General features: G+C 40.9%; 1 protein-coding gene across 1 annotated transcript in view; it reads right to left on the bottom strand.

Annotated features, from left to right (window-relative positions):
* Positions 1-8,616: 8,616 nt before the first annotated feature.
* The window catches only part of ZCWPW2 (zinc finger CW-type and PWWP domain containing 2), a 38,545-nt gene continuing 22,885 nt past the window's right edge, over positions 8,617-24,276 (bottom strand). Inside the window, exons 5-8 of the mRNA XM_060281055.2 lie at positions 23,570-23,631; positions 21,695-21,762; positions 11,310-11,431; positions 8,617-9,089 (exon numbers count right to left, since the gene is read on the bottom strand). Coding sequence (XP_060137038.2) covers positions 8,916-9,089; positions 11,310-11,431; positions 21,695-21,762; positions 23,570-23,631 — 426 coding nt within the window. The 3' untranslated portion in view covers positions 8,617-8,915. The remainder of the gene's footprint in view (positions 9,090-11,309; positions 11,432-21,694; positions 21,763-23,569; positions 23,632-24,276) is intronic.

Here is a 24,276-nt window from a genome sequence, read left to right on the forward strand (position 1 = left end):
TTCACTCACTTGTATTGGAGGCACATTCTTTTTTTCAAAGGGAAAAAGCAATACGTGAAAATTGAAGCCTAATAAAACAATTGAACAATACGGTGATCTAGTGCATTTGACTTAATTCATGTAATATGAGAGAATTGCCTGGAGAGCAGGAGAGAAGGAGAAATGGCTGTTATTGTAAATTGCGGGGGCCTGCATTAGCTAGAGGATTGGTATGGGGGGGGGGGAACCCGCTGTTCTGTTAAAGCAAAGTATCAGAGATTACTGGCAGTTTTGAGTGGCTCTGCACCTTATTGATTTCTCACACAAGGCCAGGCTGCACCACACACACACACACACACACACACACACACACCCTCTTACAAGTTCTATGAAATCAAGCTGGCAGCTCCTTTTATTTTTCCAATGCAGCACATTCTAGCTTAACTAAGTGGATGTATTCATTGGGATGTTGCAAAATGTCTGAAGTGTTGAGTTCAGAGACGGATTCAGACATATCTGGAATAATTTGTTTTGTTTTTTAAAAGGTCTTTCAGGATTTTGGCTCCAAAATTTCCCAGTTGCAAAAAGGAAAGCAAGGATCCTGGTCCTGCAGTAGTTCCAGGGGGTAATGTGTCTGTTAAAGAAAAATTTCAAAACTCCTCTTTCTTTATCTTATCTACATGCATAAGATTGTTGTTGTTGTTGTTGTTTAGTCGTTTAGTCGTGTCCGACTCTTCGTGACCCCATGGACCATAGCACGCCAGGCACTCCTGTCTTGCACTGCCTCCCGCAGTTTGGTCAAACTCATGTTCGTAGCTTCGAGAACACTGTCCAACCATCTTGTCCTCTGACGTCCCCTTCACCTAGTGCCCTCAATCTTTCCCAACATCAGGGTCTTTTCCAAGGAGTCTTCTCTTCTCATGAGGTGGCCAAAGTATTGGAGCCTCAGCTTCACGATCTGTCCTTCCAGGGAGCACTCAGGGCTGATTTCCTTAAGAATGGATAGGTTTGATCTTCTTGCAGTCCATGGGACTCTCAAGAGTCTCCTCCAGCACCATAATTCAAAAGCATCAATTCTTCGGCGATCAGCCTTCTTTATGGTCCAGCTCTCACTTCCATACATCACTACTGGGAAAACCATAGCTTTAACTATACGGACCTTTGTCGGCAAGGTGATGTCTCTGCTTTTTAAGATGCTGTCTAGGTTTGTCATTGCTTTTCTCCCAAGAAGCAGGCGTCTTTTAATTTCGTGACTGCTGTCACCATCTGCAGTGATCAAGGAGCCCAAGAAAGTAAAATCTCTCACTGCCTCCATTTCTTCCCCTTCTATTTGCCAGGAGGTGATGGGACCAGTGGCCATGATCTTGGTTTTTTTGATGTTGAGCTTCAGACCATATTTTGCGCTCTCCTCTTTCACCCTCATTAAAAGGTTCTTTAATTCCTCCTCACTTTCTGCCATCAAGGTTGTGTCATCTGCATATCTGAGGTTGTTGATATTTCTTCCGGCAATCTTAATTCCGGCTTGGGATTCATCTAGTCCAGCCTTTCGCATGATGAATTCTGCATATAAGTTAAATAAGCAGGGAGACAATATACAACCTTGTCGTACTCCTTTCCCAATTTTGAACCAATCAGTTGTTCCATATCCAGTTCTAACTGTAGCTTCTTGTCCCACATAGAGATTTCTCAGGAGACAGATGAGGTGATCAGGCACTCCCATTTCTTTAAGAACTTGCCATAGTTTGCTGTGGTCGACACAGTCAAAGGCTTTTGCATAGTCAATGAAGCAGAAGTAGACGTTTTTCTGGAACTCTCTAGCTTTCTCCATAATCCAACGCATGTTTGCATAATATGCATAAGATATTAAGGGTAATTCCCAAGATCTAGGCAAGAACCTTAGAAAAATTAATATTATTATTGGTATGGGGCTACTACGGGTGGGAGAGAAACATGATTCAATTTGCATTTAAAGGCAAACCTCATTTGCTTTTTTCCCAAACATATGTGAACTGAAACTGAGCCATCTTTTGAAATTTACACATCTTTGAATTCTGCAGTGCTGTTCTCCAGCCAGTAAATGAGCCACGAGGTCACGTTTTTTGCCAAAAACCTGATGTTGTCCAATTCACTCGAAAACGGTGTCAAACAACTGGAAATCGCCCCCTGCAACGCTTGGCAGTGCAAACCCCACATACCACAGTAGGCCATAAAATGAGCCCTTGGCGCCCTAACCCATGGGTTCATGGCTTTTGCCAAAAAGCATTTGCAGAAAAGTATTTGCAGCATAACAATAGCATTAGAGATGAACTACAGCACTTTGTCCAGCAAACGTTGGAAGGGAAGGGAAACTTAAGCACCTTCTTATTTCTCTGTCTACGTTTTGCAACCTGTGGCACTCCCAATATTGGTAGACTGTGTAGCACCCATCATCCCTGGCCATTGGCTACGCAGTGTGGGGCTGCTGGGAATTGGAGTCCAACAACACAGAGGCTCCCTGTTATATACATGCCATTAATAAGCCATATTTCAGGGAGTTTGTTGCAACATAAAAAAGTGAACATTAGTATGTGATGTAAGACTTTACAATCAGATCACTATGGACTTGGGCCAACAAGAACATTATCTTCCTCCCCTGCCCTAAGCCATGTGATATTTGGTAATGAAAACAACAACAACAACAACAGGCTCTTTTTTCTATTAAAAAAACAGGACTTCTGTTTCTCTCATCTGTAGTTTAAATGCAAAAGCAGCAGTGGATAAAAAGTACATATGCTTTTGAAAGGACGTTGCCAAGTCTTGCATCAAAAATGCATTCTTGGGGTTGCCCTATTAAAAAATGCCCTCACACTCTAACTTTTAATACCTGCATAGATATAACAATTTACCTCTTAACACACTTTCAATCTCCATTCTAACCAATCGGTAAGTATTAGAGCACATCCTTTGCAAGTAGAACATCCTAAGTTTCAAGCCCTAAGTATCCCCAGTTCAAACGATCAGGTGATGTGAAAGACCTTTGCCTGAATAACTGCTCCCAGTAACTATAAGCAGTATTGGGGTCGGGTGTGTGTCTGCTTTGGTTTCTTGTTTTTCCAATCTGAAGTTCAATTCTCCACAGTTCCACCTCAGTTTGTGATTTATTTATTTTTTAATGCTCTCATGAAAATTAATCAGCATTTTAATAGAAACATTTGTACGCCATTTACCTAAGGTACACCTTAGGTAAATTTCCCCCCAAAATAATGCTTTGTTGTATATCATTTTCAGTAATGTGTACATTTTTTATGTGTGCTTTCAGGGGCGGAGCTTCATGCTCCGCCACCGGGGGCGGAGAGCAGGCATGCTGCCCCCAGGGATGTGGTGCGCGTTCTGGGGCGGGGCGCACCATGCGCAGGGGTGGGGCGCGCGTTCTGGGGCGGGGTGCACCTCACGCAGGGGTGGGGCGATTTGGGTGGGGCGCACCGCACGCAGGGACGTGCCGCACGGTTTGGGGCGGGGTGTGCATTTTGAGGGCAGGACGGGCAGCCGCGATGGTGTCCCTGGGATCGCGCTGCCGGGGGCGCCCCGCCCCCACTGCCCCTATCTTCCTACGCCCCTATGTGCTTTATCCCAGTACCTGCCTTTTTGTTCACAGTGGACTGGAGAACTGTGCTACAAAATTGGCAGAATTTTGAAGGTCAACTGTGTTCTAGTTAATAATAATAATAATAATAATAATAATAATAATAATAATAATAATAATTTATTATTACAGTCGGATACCAGCTTGTAAAACACATAATGGGACAGCACTTCCAAAAGCAAAGCATTTAAAACAATATACAGCAATGGCTTACATGTTTTTAAAAAATGTGCTAAACACCTAAACACATGTTCTAGTTCTTCCTTCAGTAGCACCTTAAAGACCAACTAAGTTTATATTTTGGTATGAGCTTTCGTGTGCATGCACACTTCTTCAGATACACTAGAAACAGAAGTGTCAGACCCTATATATATACAGAGGGAGAACACTTCAATCTCCCAGGACATCCTATACAAGATCTCAAAGCAACTGTTTTATTACAGAGAAATTTCAGGAACAGACTGGAAAGAGAAGTTGCTGAATTGGAAATCATTACCAAGCTTAAAACCATGGAAGCACCTGGGATGAATAGAGACATCGGATTCTTATCTCATTATGCATCATCAAGCTTTCTTTAGCACCTCAGCCCAGGACTAATTGCAGCCATCAGCAGCCATTAACAGCCATCTACAGGTTTACCACTCCCATCAGCCCATCACCCATTCCCACCCACCCCCACCACCCTCTGTATATATATAGGGTCTGACACTTCTGTTTCTAGTGTATCTGAAGAAGTGTGCATGCACACGAAAGCTCATACCAAAATATAAACTTAGTTGGTCTTTAAGGTGCTACTGAAGGATTTTTTTTATTTTGCTTCGACTCAGACCAACACGGCTACCTACCTGTAACTAGTTCTAGTTCTTGTATGGTTTTGCAATGTGTGGGTTAAGCAGGTTCACCTTTAGATGTGAAATGAATCAAACTTGTCTCCAACCCCTAGCTGGGAAAAATAGCCTAATCTGGTATGAAATGTTCCATTTAGCATTAGGACCAGGGAAGGCATCTGCATGTTGCCTTGATGGTTGCAGGAGGAGAATGCTCTGAATAGGCAGAGGACGTTTAGAAGTCAGTGTTAGAAATGAAGGAAAAGGGAATTAGAAATAGAAGCAGCAGGACAGGGTAAACATCAAGTCACAGCTTTGTGCCCATGGAACAAAGCACCAAATTAGAAGGATGGAACAAAGCCATAGGTTGTCAAAGAACAAGGTAGGTTTTGAAACGGGAACAGCTTGAGAAATTAGCTAAGGGAGGATCGAGGCACAGTTAGGAAGCAAGACTGGATAGTTTTCATGAGTCTGATCTGGTCAAAGAACATTTGGTTGTATCCGAAGCACACGGCCTCAACAGTGCAATCCTAACCATGTCTGTCAGCAGTTCCAGCCATGTTGACTGATGTTCTGTCTCTGCAGGAGCAGCTGGGTTTTCTTATTTAGCCATGAATGGTGGTCATGCAAGTAAATAGATCTATTCTGCCTTCTAGTTGGTTTTCTCATTCTAGAGATGATATGCAACTCTTCTTTAGCATAGGCTTTCAGAACCTGTGGCCCTCTAGATGTTGCTAGACTGCCGTTCCCATCGGTCCCAGACAGGAAGGGCAATGGTAGGGGTGATGTGAGTTCAGCAACCTCTGGAGGGTGCATAGCTGCCAAGTTTTCCCTTTTCTCGCGAGGAAGCCTATTCAGCATAAGGGAAAATCCCTGTAAAAAAGGGATAACTTGGCAGCTATGGGAGGGTCACACGTTCCCTACCCATTTTAGCACCTTCACACAATCCTAACAAACCTGAGTGAAGAACACCAGTCCATTCGTTCTTCGCCGCTTTATATTGTGTTAATTTAGTGATCTAATCAGGGTTCAGATTTGCACATTAGCAACCTCAATGGGTCAGGAAGTGAAGACAACCAGTGATAAAAGATCACTGATTCACAGACAGTAATTGAAACAAATCAGTTGGGTTTGTTGATTTACAATACTTCATTCAAATCATATTATTATCTAAGACAGCAATTTAGTACTTAGAAAACAATATGGATTGGAAACTGCATAATAGCAGCATAATTGCATTGACAAAGTAATAAAAGCTATTTGAGTGAGAATCTTGGGCTTGCTGATTCCTATTCTAATTGAAGATATGGTCATATATTTTAGCAAACAGACTTTCTAAATTTCACAGCATATCCAAATTTTTAAGTTCCCTATGATACATAGCATTTTTTGAATAAAGCTCATAATTAACCATACAGAGCTGGGGGAGAGCAAGTGAAAAAGAGCTGGATAGGCAGCAACTGGGGAAAAGAGGGGGGGGATTATTCCCTGTATACCCATTAATTGATCAGGGACTAGAATATAATTTTCTACCCTTTACGACAATGCTCCCTTAAGATGCAACCTACGAATATCCATAATGTAACCGGGGAAAGGAACGGGGATCCTTATTTTCTGGTATTTCTGTATTTAGGTCATAATCACTTAGAAATACTCCAGCATTTTCTTTCAAACAATTCAACAATGTTTATAATTCCATATCCATTGTAATGATGTTGGGTATTCTTTATAGCAGCTTAATAGGAAGGGCTTTTTTCCCATCTGGAACTTACCAGAACTCAGTTCCGGCACCATTGCCATTCTAAGAGAATGAGGAAGGTGTTCATGATGAATTCCAGCCCCTCTTTTTCTAGAAAAATAGCACTGTTAATAGGTATGATTTTCCATTTTCCTTATCATCAGGTTCTAATCACTTCAATATGCCAGAGTTTCACACAACTGTCATTTAGAGTTAGAAAGAGCTCCAGTTTCCACAAAATGGCATAGAGGTGTACTTTTCCAACATGCTCCATTAGATGATGATTCCTTAGTCCTAGCAGGGTCCAGATTAACCTATGGCAGAAAATTGGCTCCTCTTCTATTTCACACAGCTAAAAAATTAACATCACAATTTAGATAGGAGACCTCCTAAATTTAGCCAGTCATCCTGTGTATGGAGACATATTCAGCATTTAGCACTGTTTCAAATCTTAATAAACCTGAGTGAAGTGGATGAATACCAAATGATCCAAAGCCCTACACTCTTTGATTGGCTCCTCATTCCCTTTAGTCCACAAATTAATCCGCGTCTATGCCACTATGTCAAATTATCCAGATTATAATGTTCCAGGAATAGGTGTGTGGTTAAATGACTGCATAATTCAATATACAGCTCAGTGAAACAAAATCATTTTCTGGACTAAATACCCCACTATGCTACTGCCTTGGTACCCTCAGGTTCTCCATTGGACTATGTTTCACTTCTGTAAGGAAACGATCATACCACATTGGCTTTCACTCAAGCCCAGTTGCGATGGGGTTGGGGGCATGCAGGTCAACAGATCTCATCTGAAGTTCTTTGTGCTCATTATGTATCACTGAATTTCTTCTTAGACCTTTCCCCACCACCACACACACACTTCCTAGAGTAACTCCTGTTATTTGACTCAAATTCTGTTATTAGCCTGTTATTTGACTCAAATTCTTTGGCAGTCTTGCTTACCTATCTTCCAACTCTGGCTTTCTCAGCTCAGGTCCTGCAAAATTTTGCCTCCCAGATCCTGATGTTAACATTGGTCCAGCTCTTCTTTTGCATTCTGGCAGATTCCTGGCTCCTGGTTGCTTTTGTTAGGCTCATCGCGATACTACCAAATTCCTTTGGTATGATACACTCAGCATGGTCAACTGCTTCCTCACCCACTCGTCTCTATGCTATAATATTTCTATAAATATCTGTGGCAAGTCATTAATCCTCTAAAGACCATTTGTACTATTTATCTTTTTAAAGGCAGTGGAAGACAGGAGTGCCTGGCGTGCTCTGGTCCATGGGGGTCACGAAGAGTCGGACACGACTAAACGACTAAAAAACATCTTTTTAAAAGGTCTGAAACAGCTCAGGAAACTAACTACTTATTTTTGTGAGATGTAGACCTATTCACAACTTATAGGCTCTGGCGGGGTTATTTTTGGTGGTGGTGGTGGTGGGGAGGTAGGAACTTTTAAATATTGGGGTTTTTTTCCTCATCCAAAAGTGGGCTCCTTCATAAAGCCTTTTTATTGCACATTCATGATTAGTGCTTAAAATGCTATCAGGATGGTCACATGTGATCCTGCTTTTAATACTGTTTGTGCCTGCAAAAGTTTGGGGGTGGTCACACAGTCTCATTTCAAATTAGTGTATATCACATAAATTCCTGTTGAAATCCTGTAAGATTTTATATATTGTTGCAAGGTGGCCCCAGGCCCAGACAGCAACAATGTGGTAGCATTGGGGAAGCATCACAGAATAAACTAAAGCAGAAGAAATCCACCATTAATGCACAATTATTGTGCCAATAATATATTGTGGAATGCAACCACAGTATAACACCAGTCTGGAGAGGCCCAGTGACTGACATGTAGATAGGTCATGTGACCGTATTTCGTGTGGTCTAGTCTTCACGAATTGATATCTCACATAATGAACTGATGCTGTGGGTACTGTTATATGTCACTACATCACAATTCCCTTCATCTTGGCTTAACCTATTTCTGAATCTTTTTAGCCGAGTCAAGTGATACATGGAGTTGCAGATCAACACATACAAAAAGATACCATGAATTGACCTGTGGTTCCTACTTATAATACCATGGACAACAGTATGAATTTGTCACGATTATTCCTACGCATCTTTCAGCTTCTATTCAAAATGTAAAGCATGACTGCCATTTATGAAAGGACACACCTTTAAACAAAATATTCAACCTCCAAGGCTGTGTTGTCTACAGATGAATCTCACTGAGAACAACCCAATTGTAATTATATATGTGGAATAAAGGAGGCATCATCAGTGGTTCATACTAGAAAAGTCATATGGCTGTGGATGTAAAACTGAACTTTCAGCTAAAAATTCCTATAATATATATTTTATATGACTTCCTGAAGAGTTGCAAACAACTCTTATTGTTTTTGGAAAGCCTGATAAATGCAATGCTTGGAATCTCTCTATATTCAAGTAAGATAGCTCTTTATTTCATTCTGATTTACAGAAATCTACAATTTGCTTAAAGCCAGAGAGAGAGAAAATAATTGTCAGGGGAAGACATCTAAACGTGCATGACTGTTCTATTGGATTCCACTTTTTAATCTGAACACAGACTAAGTTTGATATCAATTTTATCAATGAGCAGGCAAAAAAAATATATTGTTAAACTATATTGTTGAACTGCTGTTAAGGATCTCCCTCTATATGTGAAAAAGAATGCACTCTAAAGCTGTAAATAGTATAATAGGTTCTCTCTTATCAGCGCTACAAGCTGTCTTGGAATTCAGCCATTAAAGACTCTATTTCCTTAAACCTGTCTGTTATACTCTCAATGCACTCTCCAGCCTTGAAAGCTTTTCCATCAATTATAATACAGTCCTCTTGGGCGTTGATTTCCATTGGCCTTTTTTCAGAATACTCCAAGCAGAAGTTAGCTACCTAAAAGAGGGAAAATATTCGTATTCTAAAATTAAATACAATTTTGCAACAGATAATCTTCACCTGATACAGGAATGGAGAGCTACCAAGAGAAGCAGACACATGGAACACCAAACTGAATGCAGTTGTTTATTTAGCATCAGCTAGTAGTGCTTTATTATTATTATTTCTTTTAATGTGGATGAGAATTATTACACTTATCCATAAGCTCTTCTTGCATTAAAATAGTTGCAGTCAACTAGTGCTGGATCAAGGTCATTGGTTTCTAATTTATGTTTGAAGGTAAATTAACCTTCAAATCTCCATACTCTAAAATGTATGGAAGAAAATTGGGTGAGGGCCACAGCTCAAAGAACATTGTTTGCATGCAAAAGATCCCAGGTTCAACTTCCAGTCCTGGGTTGGGTAGACTCCTGCCAATCAGTGGCAGCTACACTAAGCTGGATTGAGAAATGGTCTAATGATATACACCAGCTTCCTATGCACCTAAAAATGTGAGTTCATGTGTACACACCATATGCAAACAGACAACATTAAATCTCTTTTGTTGTTTTTTAGAAAAGCGGAATGCTATTTTTTAAATCTTTCACAAAACTCTTATGTGAACAGGCCGCAAATACTGATTGATGGATTCTTATACACTCACACTGTTGGATAACCTCATGTGGGTTGTTGAAGGTCAATAGGAAAAAAATGTTATAATCCATCCCCTCATTTCGTTTTCTGATTCAAAATATTGGATGGATTAATGGCAAGAAAGATAATTGTGGGCTTTGCTGGAAAGTGGTACACAAATGTAACTAAGATATAATTAGTAAAAAATTAACTGCAAACTCATACTAAAAGGTTGCTATTTTCCTGGTTCTGGATAAGAAAGTCATGCAAATTTCAGAACAAAATTCAATGGCATTGTATCATGTTTGATACATACAGAGGCAGATATGGGGCATAGCCAAGGAGAGCACTTTCTCAAAGCCTGGTGCAAGCACTTGTCCAGCTTCAGGAAGGAGGTGTGGGGGCTCTGACAGGGTCCTAGAATTGTCTTGCCTCCTTCCCAAAGATGAGCAAAAACTTACTGGGCTTTGGGATGGAGGTAAGAGGGCTCTAGGACCCTGCCAGAGCCTAGTGTCTCCTTCCCAAAGTTGGGCTTAAGCCAGTGCCACAAGGGCTGGGAGGAGGGCGTCAAATGTTGGCCTTGCACAGGGTGGCATATTACCAAGGTCCACTACTAGTACAAGTCCTTCTATGACCTACAACAGGGGTTGGCAATCTAAGGCCTATGGGCCACAAGCAGCCCACGGGGGTCGTTTATCCAGCCCATGAGCCGCCACCAAACCAAACCTCCCGCTCGTCGAGTCCCCGCCTGCTGCGCTAAACTGGCGCAGTGCGGCGTGGGGATTCACTTCTGCAGCGCCGAAAATTGCATCTGCGCAAACATAGGTGCCAGAAATTGTGGACGCGCACACTTATGCACGTGGCACAATCCAGCCCACAGAGGGATCTCTGCTGGAGTGAATCGGCTCAGGCGAGGCAAACCTTGCCGACCCCTAACCTACAACATATTTTACATTTTCTGTGTGTTCTTGAAAACAGTCAGAACACTTTGCATAGAGTAGCTTTTGAATGCATGCACTAGGCTGAAGTTGCTAAAATGCCACATAAGGATCTAAATAATTGTAAGGTCTGTAAAATGTTCAGGAATTATATTGCAATAGTAATAATAATGATAATTTATTTTATATTTTACTCTTCCTTCCTCCTTCCATAAAAACAAAGAACTAAAAATTCTCAGAGTGCCGCAAGTTCTTCTACCCCTTTAAAAAATATGGAACGTGACTTGGCAGAGGAGTATTATAGTGGTAGCTGGTTTGCCTGTTTGTATGCAGATATATGCAATACAAATAATAACAAGGTTATCAGTGATTGCAGCTTCCCTGGCCTGGGATCCCAGTGATAAATATTAATTTCAAAAATGGTCTTGTTAGATGCATGTGCTTCTACTTATTGCAGGGCGTACACTTTAAACTATTTCATTTTTCAAACAGTCTTACAATTCCCTAATATATAACCCTTTAGCGCCTGGTGTGGATGCTTTTTGTAAGTACATTAAAAGATCAGTAAACATTTCAGGTTGTGTCTCTTAGCCAAAAATAAGGATTCTACTAAAGTGGTTTTTTCCAATCATTAGTAATTAGTAGAGAAACTATGAATAATTTATACCTCTTCTCTCCCATTATTGTTCTCTCCATCCACAAATGATGCCAAAGATGCGTAGGAGGGGGCTGCAACACGCTGGAGAATGTGGTCCAATTCTTTTAGTATCATTTCTGTCTCAGAAACAACTAATAAAAATGGCAATATTAATAATTTAGCTAACATATACATTGTACATTTATGCAATGCTATTTATTGCTCAGTCAACTGCTTGGATTACAAGTGTTAAGTGGAACGGGCAAGCATCCTAATTCTACATACGAAAAGAAAAGTCTTTCCTATGACATTACAGTGGTTCTCAAACACTTTGCTTCTCAAACGCTGAAAACCACAGAAGCCGAACGTCCGATGCAGCTGTCAGCTATTGTTTCCAGGGCACCTGCACCAATAAGAAGGTGCACATTGGTTTTCAAACATTTCGGAAGTCAAATGGACTTCCGGAATGGATTCAGTTTGGCACTTTTGTTTTTGCTATTTATTTTGCATTTTTGTTTTGGAGGCTTTTTCGGTTAACTTGTTTTTGTGACTGTGTAGAACCCAGCTCAGCTACTGGCGGATTGATTGTGCGACTGCGGAAATGGATAAAAGCCCCCCATTCAAACAATGACTATCATCAGTGCAGGTAAGGAAAAAGAATCAATTTTAATTTTTATCATTTACAATGCTGTCTTATTTATTTTATAGTACAGTACATTGATTATTGCTTTCATTTTATGGATCAATGGTCTCGTTAGATAGTAAAATTCATGTTAAATTGCTGTTTCAGGGGTTGTTTTTAAAAGTGTGGAAAAGATTAATCCATTTTGCATTACTTTCTATGGGAAAGCGCGCCTTGGTTTTGGAACGCTTTGGTCTTGGAACGGACTTCCGGAACAGATTAAGTTTAAGAACCTATGCAACAAAAGTTTAAGAACCTATGCAACAAAATGAAGGCAAGTGCTCTCACTGGGGTCAACCTGACTGGCTTCTGGTGGAAACCCCATTTGTACGCATCACTTAACAATTTAAGGATGCAGTTCTAACCTCACTTACCTAGGAAGTAAGACCCACATAATTCAACAGGGCTTACTTTTGACTAGACATGGTTAGGATGGCCATGTGAAAGACAGATCCTACAACTCAACCAACTGAAACATAGAGTTAGATTAAATGAGTGCATTGGTGCCAAAATAAAGTTAATGAACATTATTCCAACTGTTTCAGTTAAAATGAATTGCAGATAGAAATTACTAGTAATTACAATCTTATTTATTTGGAAATGTAAACGAAAATAGTAACTTCTTATCATATTTGGCAGACACACAGCATGCAGTTTTGGTCTGATATTAAAATAGCAACAAACAGAATGATCTGATTTGTGGTAGAGTTAATCCAAATATAAATTTCACTAACTTGGGTTAAAAAAGCCAAAATCTTTTGTTGACACAGTGTGAAATTATTGCACACATGATTGAAATGGGTAGAGTAATGTACACAAAGTATTGGAGGATAGATAACATCCCAAGCATGAATAAAAATAAATTATGAATGTAAAATTTCTGTAAAATTAATTAATTGCATTTAAGTTATAAATAAAGATTATGGGGGGAACTCCCCCCCCCAAGAAACCCTGAAATCATTTCCAAAAATATTGGGTTGCATCCAACTAACCTTTACTCAGAGTAGATGCACTAAATTAATGTAACAACAACAACAACAATTTATTTATACCCCACCCATCCGGCTGGGTTTCCCCAGCCACTCTGGGTGGCTCTCAACAGAATATTAAAAACACGATAAAACATCAAACACTAAAACTTCCCTAAACAGGGCTGCCTTCAGACGTCTTCTAATTGACATCTGATGGGAGGGCGTTCCACAGGGCGGGCATCACTACAGAGAAGGCCCTCTGCCTTAGTCACAAAATCCAATTATGTACATTCAGCTGTAGCCTCTGTTAGTGCAATGGCACTTCCAGTTTCTCCCACCATCCTCCATTCCCCAGAAAGATAAATATGTTCTGATGGTTCTCAAAAATACCAGAACAGTTTTTTTGAGTTAGGCAGGGGGCTGGAATGGGGTGGAGAGGACAGAGAAGTGCTCGTGGTGGACACTCCTTGTGCTGTGCTGGATCGTGCCCATACATAGGATTGTGCTGTTAGTCTGAATACAACCCTGTGTTTATTTATTATAATTATAATTTTTAATCTTGTCTTCTTTGATTCTGCCTTTGTATATCTATTTTTCTGATAAAACATTGTCTAATTTGTCATAATCACCACCACCATTATTTCTTTTAAAAAAGATAGAAAGGTTCTGCCACAGCTACACTTACTTCTTACCCTCTCACCAACCCATCTTTCTTGTGTACAGTTTGAATCTTTTACTTTCCAAACTTTGGTTACAAGTGAGGTGAACTAAGGATAACCATGTTCAGTGTGTTTGGGGTAAACAATATTCTCATTATGATACAATTAGCTTTTGAAATTTTTAGAAGACAACTATATTTGAAGTAAAAGCAAACAAGCCAAATAAATCAATCTGAGGATAGAAGATTATTCTTTGTAACTTTATTGGTTGAAATATAAAGTCTCAGTTGTGTTCTTGGAAGCCAGAGTTAATTAAGCATCAAATAAAACCATACAGTTAGGGTTAGATACAATCTAATCCAATTTTCACGGGTGTCATCCTTTAAAGTTACCTTAGGAAAGCTTTAGATGTGTTAGATATCTAGTCAATTTAGTGCATGACACTCAGAAGCTACTGATAGCAGGCTTTACACTGAAAAGGTATTTTTTATGGCTTATTTAGCTGGTACTTATTGTGTTAACCTCTATGCACCATTAGTCACACTAGTTACAAGTGTGTCAAGGTATGACTTCCATTTACCTACCGTCTTTCCCCTATTTTAAGACGTAGTCATTATATAAGCCATAGCAGGATTTCTAAGCAATTGCGCGATACAAGCCATACCCCGAAAATAAGACATACTGATAGACCCTTCACCCAGTAGCAATAACCCCCTGTGTAAGCTGTACTTGGTGAAGAGGAGAAAAGTGGGGTGGGGAGGAGATGAAGGCACGAGGAAGAAAAGAGGGGCGATTGAAGCCGTTGCCTCGTGAATGCAGAGGCTGTTTCCCTTTAAGGAAGAGATCTACGTGTGAGCGTCTCTCTGTCTCTCCACACACACCCCCGCGTCTCTCTCTCTCTCTCTCTCACACACACACACACAGAGCCCACCTCTCACTTCCCCCCACCTTTCCCTTCCATTCTATGCGCCCACCCATGAGTTGGCTGTTGATTTCCTCTTGACGGGAGAGGAGCTTTTGAAGCCGCTGCCTCGCGAATGCAAAGGCTGTTTTCCCTTTAAGGACGATCTCCGTGTGTGTGCGTGTCTCTCTCTCTCTCTCTCTCTCTCTCTCTCTCTCTCTCTCTCTCTCTCACACACACACACACACACACACACACACACACACACAGAACCCACCTCTCGCTTCCCTCCACCTTTCCCTTCCATTCTATGCGCCCACCCATGAGTTGCCTGTTGATTTCCTCTTGACGGCAGTCTCCTGTGTCTGATTGTTGTCTCCTTGCTTTTACCGAATGGAATAAAGCAGCCTTCCTTTCTACCTTATGCTTGCTTGTCTGTGGAGCTGCCCCTTTAAGGATTTGTAAGTAGTCTGGATCGCAGTCCTTGCCTTGGGGACTTTTTTTTTAAATCAAGGACTTTTTCCGTCTTGCTGTTTGCGAGCACAAAAGTTAAACTGCCGGTCCTAGCTTCCTTTACCCACAAAAATTTAACTCACCTCGCTAGCTCAATTGCTTCTTAATTGCTACCATTTACCAAGTCAGCAATCTTAATTGCTGTTTAGCTGGCTTCTTTGTTCTCAGCAGGTACCTTCTTTGCTATCAGTGATAGCACTACAAAGTGTTACATTGTCATAGCTGCCAAGTTTTCCCTTTTCTCGCGAGGAAGCCTATTCAGCATAAGGGAAAATCCCTTTAAAAAAGGGATAACTTGGCAGCTATGTACATTGTTGGAACTTCAGACTGTTGGAACTTAAGTCTTGGGCAGCTGGCTAGTAGAGATCCTTATTTGCTTTTACGTATAGGCTACTGCTAGGACTGTATCACACAGATAGATTCCATTATACTGGTTTAGATTTAAGAAGCTCCAGTGTAGCAAATTGCTATTAAGTGAGTCCCCACATCAGAGGAGAGAGAGAGCAGCCCTTTGCGAACATCCCAGTGCTGGGGAGAGAGGGCTGGGCCAGGGACGCACACACCTCCCGTCCCTCACTCATAATAAATACCAGTAAGACATCCCACCAAAAATAAGCCACCCTGTGGTTTTTTGAGAAAAAAAAGTAATAAGACGGTGTCTTAAAAAAGGGGAAACACGGTAGCAATTAAGAATTGTAGGTTATGTGTTCTTTTCAATGGAGATGTAAAAATCTGTTTCTGGGGATTCACAAGCTCAATGCTACTTTGATATCACACTGAAGAAGTGCTTCACAATTCTTTTCACTATAAAAACAAATTCTTGTCTTCTTTGAAACCCATTTGGCAATTCCAAAATCTAGTCTTGAAGGGGGGGAACCCTTGCCCCCCATGCTACATTTCTCTCAATATCCACTGCCTAATAGCTTTCCCATCTAGAAACCTCCTGCATAATACAGGCACAGGACAGAAACCACAACTATGTCTAAAGGCCATTTATAGTTGCCAGAATTCTTTAAGCTTTTTGCTATGCCAAATTTTTCAAAACCCACTGAAATCAACAGCATAATCTGCATGCCTTTTATGAAGTTGGCTGGTGCCCTTTATTACTAGACATAATATTAGAACCAGGAATTTTTTTAATGGGCAGCCAAACCCAGAATGGGCAGTTAGAGGGGGGGAAATGGGCAGTTCAAAAATTCAAGTCATGTAGACATTTTATGTTAAGTGATGCAAAAAGTGTCAACAATATGAAAAGTAAATTAAGTACTCCAGTCTCCCCTAGGACTCCAGACGCTGATCAAGCATACCAATTTTTCCTCTCCCTGCCAAAGGCAGTGTCCATATAATCCAATGCTTCTCTCCACAGAGTATTCCTAATATGAAAGCAATCCTTCTGCATTAGAGCTGTCAAATTCCAAGTTTGGATAATTTTCTCCCAATTATTATGGAGGAAACCATGTGTGTACACACAAGGAAAATACACAGGTGTGTTGTAGTGGCACATGCTTTGCCTGCAAATTATAATCACATACCACTGGGCAGTTCTAAATTTCCCTTTTAAAAAGCCCTGCCTTGAACTGATGGGAAAAGTAGAGAGGAGTTAAGGCTGTAAGCTGAACTTTAATAAATGTAGTCAGCAGATACTACTTCTGTCTGCTTTAATGTTAGCTAATACCCCTACTGCTGTGATTTAGAAGAACTGGGGCAGCAGGAAGCGTTTAATTTACAGGAGCCTCTTGTAGTTATTGCAAGTATGGCTGTCAGCATACTAAGCAAACATTTTGTACACCATTAAAAGAGCCTAACAACACACTTAAAAAAATTCCTTTAGTAGCACCTTAAAGACCAACTAAGTTTTTATTTTGGTATGAGCTTTCGTGTGCATGCACACTTCATCAGGTATCAGAAGGTATCTGATGAAGTGTGCATGCACACGAAAGCTCATACCAAAATAAAAACTTAGTTGGTCTTTAAGGTGCTACTGAAGGAATTTTTAAATTTTGTTTCGACTCAGACCAACACGGCTACCTACCTGTAACACACTTTTATTTTGGGAAAGCTGGGGAAATCACAACAACTCTCATGCTAGCTAACATAATTAAAAGTTCTCTTGAATGTAGAATACCCGCCTAAACAATCAATATAATGTAATTTCTCACGGTAATAGGATAATTTGCATACGTGGGTTATTTCAATCATCATGCCCTACAAAGCTTTACTCCCCTCAATCACTATTGTTTACACTTTATACATATTTAAAAGGTATCTAGAAGTCAATTCAAACCTTTACATGATAATAATTATCACTGTGTAAAATGGCTATGTGAATCCACTAGGACAGGGGTGGCCAACTCCCAAGAGACTGTGATCTACTCACAGAGTTAAAAACTGGCAGTGATATACTCCCTTTTGGGGGGTTCAGGTCAAAGATGTTGAGCTTTTTTTAGGAAGGAGGAAGGTCCATTTTGGGGAGCTTCGGGTCAAAGTTGTTGAGTTTTTTCAGGGAGGAGGTAAAATGTTGAGCTTTTTTTTTTTAGGGGAGCCACAGTTGTTCAGCTTCTTTGAGCGGAGCCAATGATCTACCAGAGACCTACCGCAGACATCCAGTGATCTACCGGTAGATCACGATCTACCTGTTGGACATGCCTGCACTAGGAAAAACAGCTGGTTTGCAATAATATATGAATTTGCACCTCAGCCAATTTAGAGCATTACAGAAGACTCACATGGTAGAATGAAATCAAGATTGAAAGGTGCCTTTACACTATCCAGAATGTACAAATTGGCAACTTTCAAAATGTTGCATATATCTCAGAATGTTTATGATTATAATAATTTGCAGTATGTTTCCCAATGTTTTATGCATGTGGAACTGGAAGGAAACTCACTTATAAAGCATGGAGTATATTCTTTGCTTGAAAAATAGAATTCATGCCTAAAATTTCCCTGACAGATTCCAGATATAGGATTTTCTGAAAGGATCTGAGAAAGGAAATTCAGCTTCATTCCTTGTCCGCTTGTCCGCTTGTTAATCATTTATTAAAGTTATGATGTTTTCCTAAGCGTTTAACGTATCTATAGTTTATGTTACCTGTATGTTTTATCTATATGTCACAATTCCACTTCTGAACCATTTGCCAATTGTCAATATACTACCTAAATTCTGTCAGCTAAAAAGTGAACATAGCATTATTAAATCAGTATTTTAAACCTGTTCTGAATAGACAGCTTCTCTTTCACTTTCTCTGATTTATTTATTTATATTTATTTTTGCTATCAGGCTGCTCATAATATAACCCAAGATAGCACTGTATTTTTGTTCCACAAATACAGCATTGCTGAATCATGTTCAGTTTGCTATTATCTGCATGCAATCACAGCAATGCTGTTGTTGACCCTTCACCTTGTACATATGATTTCTCCTCCCCCTTTTCTTTTATCTCTGTCACCTGCATCTTTGTTAAAAATTCTGCCATCAGGGCAATAGCTAATATCTGGTCTTTGATACCGAGCAGAGAAGAATAGGCAGAAGATATGCAACTGTGCATGTTTTACTTTAAAGGAGATGGGTTGTATTTTTAAAATAATGTCTAGCAATGCATGCTGTGATCTGTATGTTTCCATAGCTGGTAACAGATAGCCTGGGAGCTCATTATGAAGGGCCTGCCTTGCAGTATGGATACCATATTCCTTAGATACATTAGGCAGAAACTATACAATAAGGTTAAAATTGAACTTGTCAGCATTGAAATAGCTTGGATTTGCAGCAACTCAGAGGGTGTATTAGAGAATTTGCATTGAGCTGACAATGGAGGGAAATGTAAACATGATCATGGTTAAACCTTGGGATGGGGGGGGGGGGTGAATCCTGTATAAGCAGTCCACAGGCTGGCAAGGCTGGCAAACAACCTCATCTTGCCAAGTGTACTGCTCTTACCTTTTCCCGATTGAACATAGTTTTATAATAAAAGACTCAGATGATACAACAGCAGCTATTCCTTTCCCTGCTCCCTTTCAATAAGATTTTTCCTTGACCCAACTGAAGATGTGCCAGTTCAACAGGGACCAAGGATAATGAATGAAATTTAGTAGTTAATGTTACATGGGAGTAGCTGGGATTTATGTTGGGGGGGGGGCAGAACCTCAGTTAGTTAAGTATTTTTACTGATTTACTTTATTTAGGGGAGGGCAGCTGTCACTCTGCCTCCGCCTTAGCTACAACCATGAATGCTTAGATATTGGTATTTCACGCCTCCTAATTTGAAGTACAATATTAGAAAGCATTCTCTGAACTTTGTAGAAAGCCAGCTTTATAATCAAATCTGACTGCCAAGCCCCTTTAGCCCAGCTGACACATTTAGTTAACTGTTTTGTATTATTTGAGAGGTCCCCTATAAGGCCCTGGTCCCTGATTCAGGTCAATCACTTAGCTGATCCACTAAGTCAGGCATAGGCAAACTTGGCCGTCCAGATGTTTTGGGACTACAACTTCCATCATCCCTGACCACTGGTCCTGTTAGCTAGGGATGGTGGGAGTCGTAGTCCCAAAACCTCTGGACGGCCAAGTTTGCCTATGCCTGCACTAAGTTTGCCCCATAATACTTCCCATAATAAGCTGCTACCACCCTGTACTGATTTACAGAAAGCAATTGGACTCCCCTCCTGTCTACTTAGCTATATAATCCAAAACCAGGATGCAGGGGTGAGATCTGCTAACCTAGGATTGTATCCAATGCTCCATGGGCAGCACTCTGCTTGCACAAAATCACTTCTTCTTCTGCTCCCCACCCCACTCAAACTCTGCTTGTGGGGCAGGGGCTGGAGTCTCCAAGTAAGGCAATTCCAAAATCTAGGATTGTCTGATGTTGGCGGTTTAACTGTCTGTTTGGGTTTAGACCTCTAGCAACTAATACATATTAATCTAGATCATACTGTCCTTCCAGTTGGTGGTAAGAGGGTGGAAAGAATGCAAAACCAAAGAAGTCTACTCAGCAGACTGCTCCAGGTGAGTCAAGAACGTGAACCATGTCTAATTCTGTGTGTTGCCAAATTGTGACTGTCTTCCTATCAGGTTTTTCAACTTACCGTAATAGTACGATAAGCACTTATCATCTTTTTTCAATTTCAATAAGCTCTCCGTGAGTCCATGATAATATTTCCTATCTTCATTTCTGTATTTTTTATATTATTGTAGAGCGTTTTAAATATATTTATTTAATGGCTGCTCAATACAAATTGAAGATTTTTTTAAAAAAATTAGGTAGAAATTAGAGAGAATGAAAAACCCTTTGGAATTCACTCATCTTTTATAAGTTTGATTTAGCAATCATATCATTTTAAATCAAGTTGCAACTGCAAAAGAGTTCAAATGTATCAAGATGGAAATACTCTTTAAACTGTGAGTCTTTCCCCAGCCATTGGCTGAGCTGCTGTGATTCCATGGAATATCCAAGTACATTTTAATTTCTGTGTGCAAAATACTTACTCTTTGGCTGTGGACTTAAGCTAGTTTACTCTGCATCCAGCACCCTCCCACACATGAAATTAGCCACAATCTATATCTATCCTGCCATTTCTTATGAAATACTGCATTTTGATGCATTTCCCCCCCAAACCAGTTTCAATCTGAATTGACTAAAAGGATGACCTAGCTGTGTTTTACGTTGATATTTGTTTACAGAACCTTTGAATTTTGACAAAGAAAGAATGCAGCTTCTGTGAAAGGAAGTGAAAAGTCTGTCTGAGAGGATAGCGGGGGTGGGGTGAGGGAAACAAAACACACACACAGCTCTAGGAGTCAAGAGAGGTTGTACACTGTAGGTAGAAAATAGAGGCAGAGGTGATGTTTCTTTACTGGCGAGTGTCAAAGAATGGGATGATGAAAGGCAAGGGGGCATTGGAGATGAGGGACTATGGAGGTGGGCAAGGTAGCCAACAAAGGATGGAAAGAGTATCAGTATGTGATGGATTTTGAAGCAAAAATCTGAGAAAAGGACCTGTGAAAGAGAAAGGACAGCAAACAATGGAAAATGGAAACAGGAACAAGATCTCCCCCCCCCCCCCGGTATAATTATACACTGTTAAGAAGGAAGGGACACCAAGGGACACAGGAATCAGACAAATGAGAAGGGCAGCAGAGGCCGGGAAGAGAGGGAGAGAGACTGAAGTTGCAATCCTAAATTCCCTTACCTGGCAGAATTTACCATTCCCCATTGAACATCACATTGATCAACAGCATAGCTGCCAAGTTATCCTTTTTTTTTAAGGGAAATTCCCTTATGCTGAATAGGCTTCCTCATGAGAAAATGGAAAACTTGGCAGCTATGATCAACAGCCAATTAAATGTTTGTCTCAAAATTGGAAAATACCAATCTTTTTATATTTTTTATTTTAAAAAATTACACTTCTACAGCCCAGTTCTATACATACAGTATCTACACAGAAACAAGTGTAACTTAGTTCTGTGGCACACAGGATTGCATCCTTCCTTAACCAGGAAGGATTACGGCCTATGTACACTTCCCAGTTTCTTTCCATATAACCACACATATATGACTGACACAATACTGTACTATTCTTCAGAAACAAGCACTAGTTTTCACAGTGAAAGGTACATGTCTTATATCCTACTTAGATATGAATAAATATGGCTGTCCTGATATAATAGATTGCTACACATTTATACAAACCTAGATTTTCATCTGACAATACATCTTCTGAGCCCGCTATTTCAAATGAACTTCTTAATGTTATTTTCCTAAAAACACACACACACACAAACAGAAAGTTGATGTATTTGTTGTGAATATCTAATCAAGAAGAATCAGATAATATTTGAAACATATACTTCTATATGCAAAAAGCATTCTCTTCCAAATCCTGTCTTTATATGAGAAAAGTGTTGTTGTTGTTTAGTCATTTAGTTGTGTCCGACTCTTCGTGACCCCATAAGACAACAGGCATATGAGAAAAGTATTGTTAGGTATTTGTGAAAAGCACCTCATCGTTAAAACCTTTTCGGTTACTACTTGTAGGCATAATTTATCACAAACCACTTTATCATTTATTAATAGGATTATGTCCCTTTGGTGTCCCCTTGATAAGAGAAAATGCTAGAAGGGGCAATTTTTATTTATAGCTGTATTGAGCTAAATCTTTAAACAATAATTGCAAACTAAATTTTAGTCACTGTTTTTAGTCATTTTGTATCCACTAATCAGATAGATAAATACTCTAAATTATGTGTGAAAGTGACCATCTGCTCTAACTAAACAAAAATAAAAGCTTGTAAGAGACAAATTGAAAGTTTAATCTATAAGCATGAATATTAAGTATTGTAGGGTTTGATCCTAAACAGGAAGTGGGAGTGGGGTTGGGAATCCGAAGGCAATTTAACTGCCCACTTAGCACCCTGCCAGAACCTCAGAAGTAAGGTTGGAGAAACACTCTTGCTCCTTCATCTGTTTTGAAGTTTCCTGCTTTTAAAAAGTTTCCTCCCTATTGAAAACAGATCACCCCCCTCCACAAGGAAAGAGTAGGGAAATATTTTGTTACTCTAGCACAGGCATAGGCAAACTCGGCCCTCCAGGTGTTTTGGGACTACAACTCCGTCATCCTTGACCGCTGGTCCTGTTAGCCAGGGATGATGGGAGTTGTAGTCCCAAAACATCTGGGAGGGCCGAGGTTAAGGAAGCCTGCTCTAGCACAACAAATGCACTTTTAAAATACTGGACTTTTGTGGACTTGAATGTAAAGGGGAAATGCGATGAACATAGCAGGAAGATGTATAAGCAGTGGCAGAGGAAGCCACTCGGGTGCCTGGGGTGGCGTGCCCAGGGGCAGGATGAGCCATCCATAGGGGCGGGGCGAGCTGCCCATAGGGGTGGGGCACACCCTGGGGGCTCTGGAGTCTGCCTGCCTCCTTCCACTCAGCCACCCTGCAGCTGGGGGGGAGGCAGCAGGGGGACCGTTTGGGCAGCGCAGAGCCTGCATGCGCACAAGCCACTGCGTCTCTCCCAGGAGAGACACATGGCTCAGGCATGCTGCAGGCCCCATGGTGAGTGCCGCCTGGCATTTTGTCAACCCCCTCAGTTATGACACCCGGGGCACCCACCGCACCCCCCCTTCCTCCACCCCTGCGTATAAGCACCCCACCAACAAATCATGATGTATGCTCCAATTCATACATCCGCCTTGCAAACAAATCAGAACAGATGCTCAGTAGAGACTGAACATGGTCTAACCACCACATAAACTTTGTGCAAGCAAATCAGAATGAATGCCAAGTGCAAACACGTGCAAAAATCGTTTCCCTCGGGGGCCACCAGGGCATTTTTTTCAGCTGGAACTCACCAGAACTGGTACCTCTCAGGTAGGCACCATTGCCATTATAAGAGAAGGAGGAGTTCATGGTGAGTTCCAGCTCCTCTTTTTCTAGAAAAATCATACTGGGAGCCACCATCATATAACAACACAACTTGGCACAGTAATCATAGTGTTAATAGACTGCCAAAGGGATGGTTTAAAAAAGTAACCAAATAAAGTCAAACTAACCCAATACTTACCTTTTCTTTCTTCCAATTCTGCAACTACTTTCCCCTCCACAAGTTTTTGTCCAGGTTCTTGTCTAAGAAACATGACACAAAAAAAACAACTTTGAAGCTTTCTGTATTTAATATTTTTATTTAACACGATGTTATGTTTGCTGCTGGGATCAGTATGAATGTGCTGAACTTCCCGTGCACACCCCAGCCGTGTTGTTTCAGTAAGATTCAAAATGTGAGCTGTGAGGGACAGAAGCTACAGACAGCCTCCTCCCATCTTAAGCACAAGCTCTTCTCCCAGCGCCAGTGGGAGCGGGGAGGGGGATGTCTCCAGCGGGGAATCAGGAAGCAGAGGGCATGGCTCAGGCAGAGTAGCGGAGCCACTGCCCCACTTAGGAAAGGAAGGGGGAAGCAAGGGAAGCGCGGCAAGAAGACCGCTCCCGCCGGTCCCGGAATTGCGCAAGAAGCGACGGGGGCGGAGATTCAGTATTCCCAGACTACTTTGCTGGAAAAAGACGCGCGAATCTCCATTCGGAGGTTCTGACCTAGACTGACAACATGTACATAGTACTGACTCTGCACTGTAAATAGTGTGCACTTAATAAAAGCATGAAAATGCAACGCTGTGAGGAGTCGTTACTCTAGAGTAGCCGCTACCGCACCTGTGACATGAGCCACGGTCAACCTGGTCATTTCCCCCATCTTCACCAGGAGCCATCACAGACAAC

Source organism: Zootoca vivipara, chromosome 11 (assembly GCF_965207765.1).
Source record: "Zootoca vivipara chromosome 11, rZooViv2.hap1.1, whole genome shotgun sequence".
In the NCBI taxonomy this organism is placed as follows: Eukaryota; Metazoa; Chordata; class Lepidosauria; order Squamata; family Lacertidae; genus Zootoca; species Zootoca vivipara.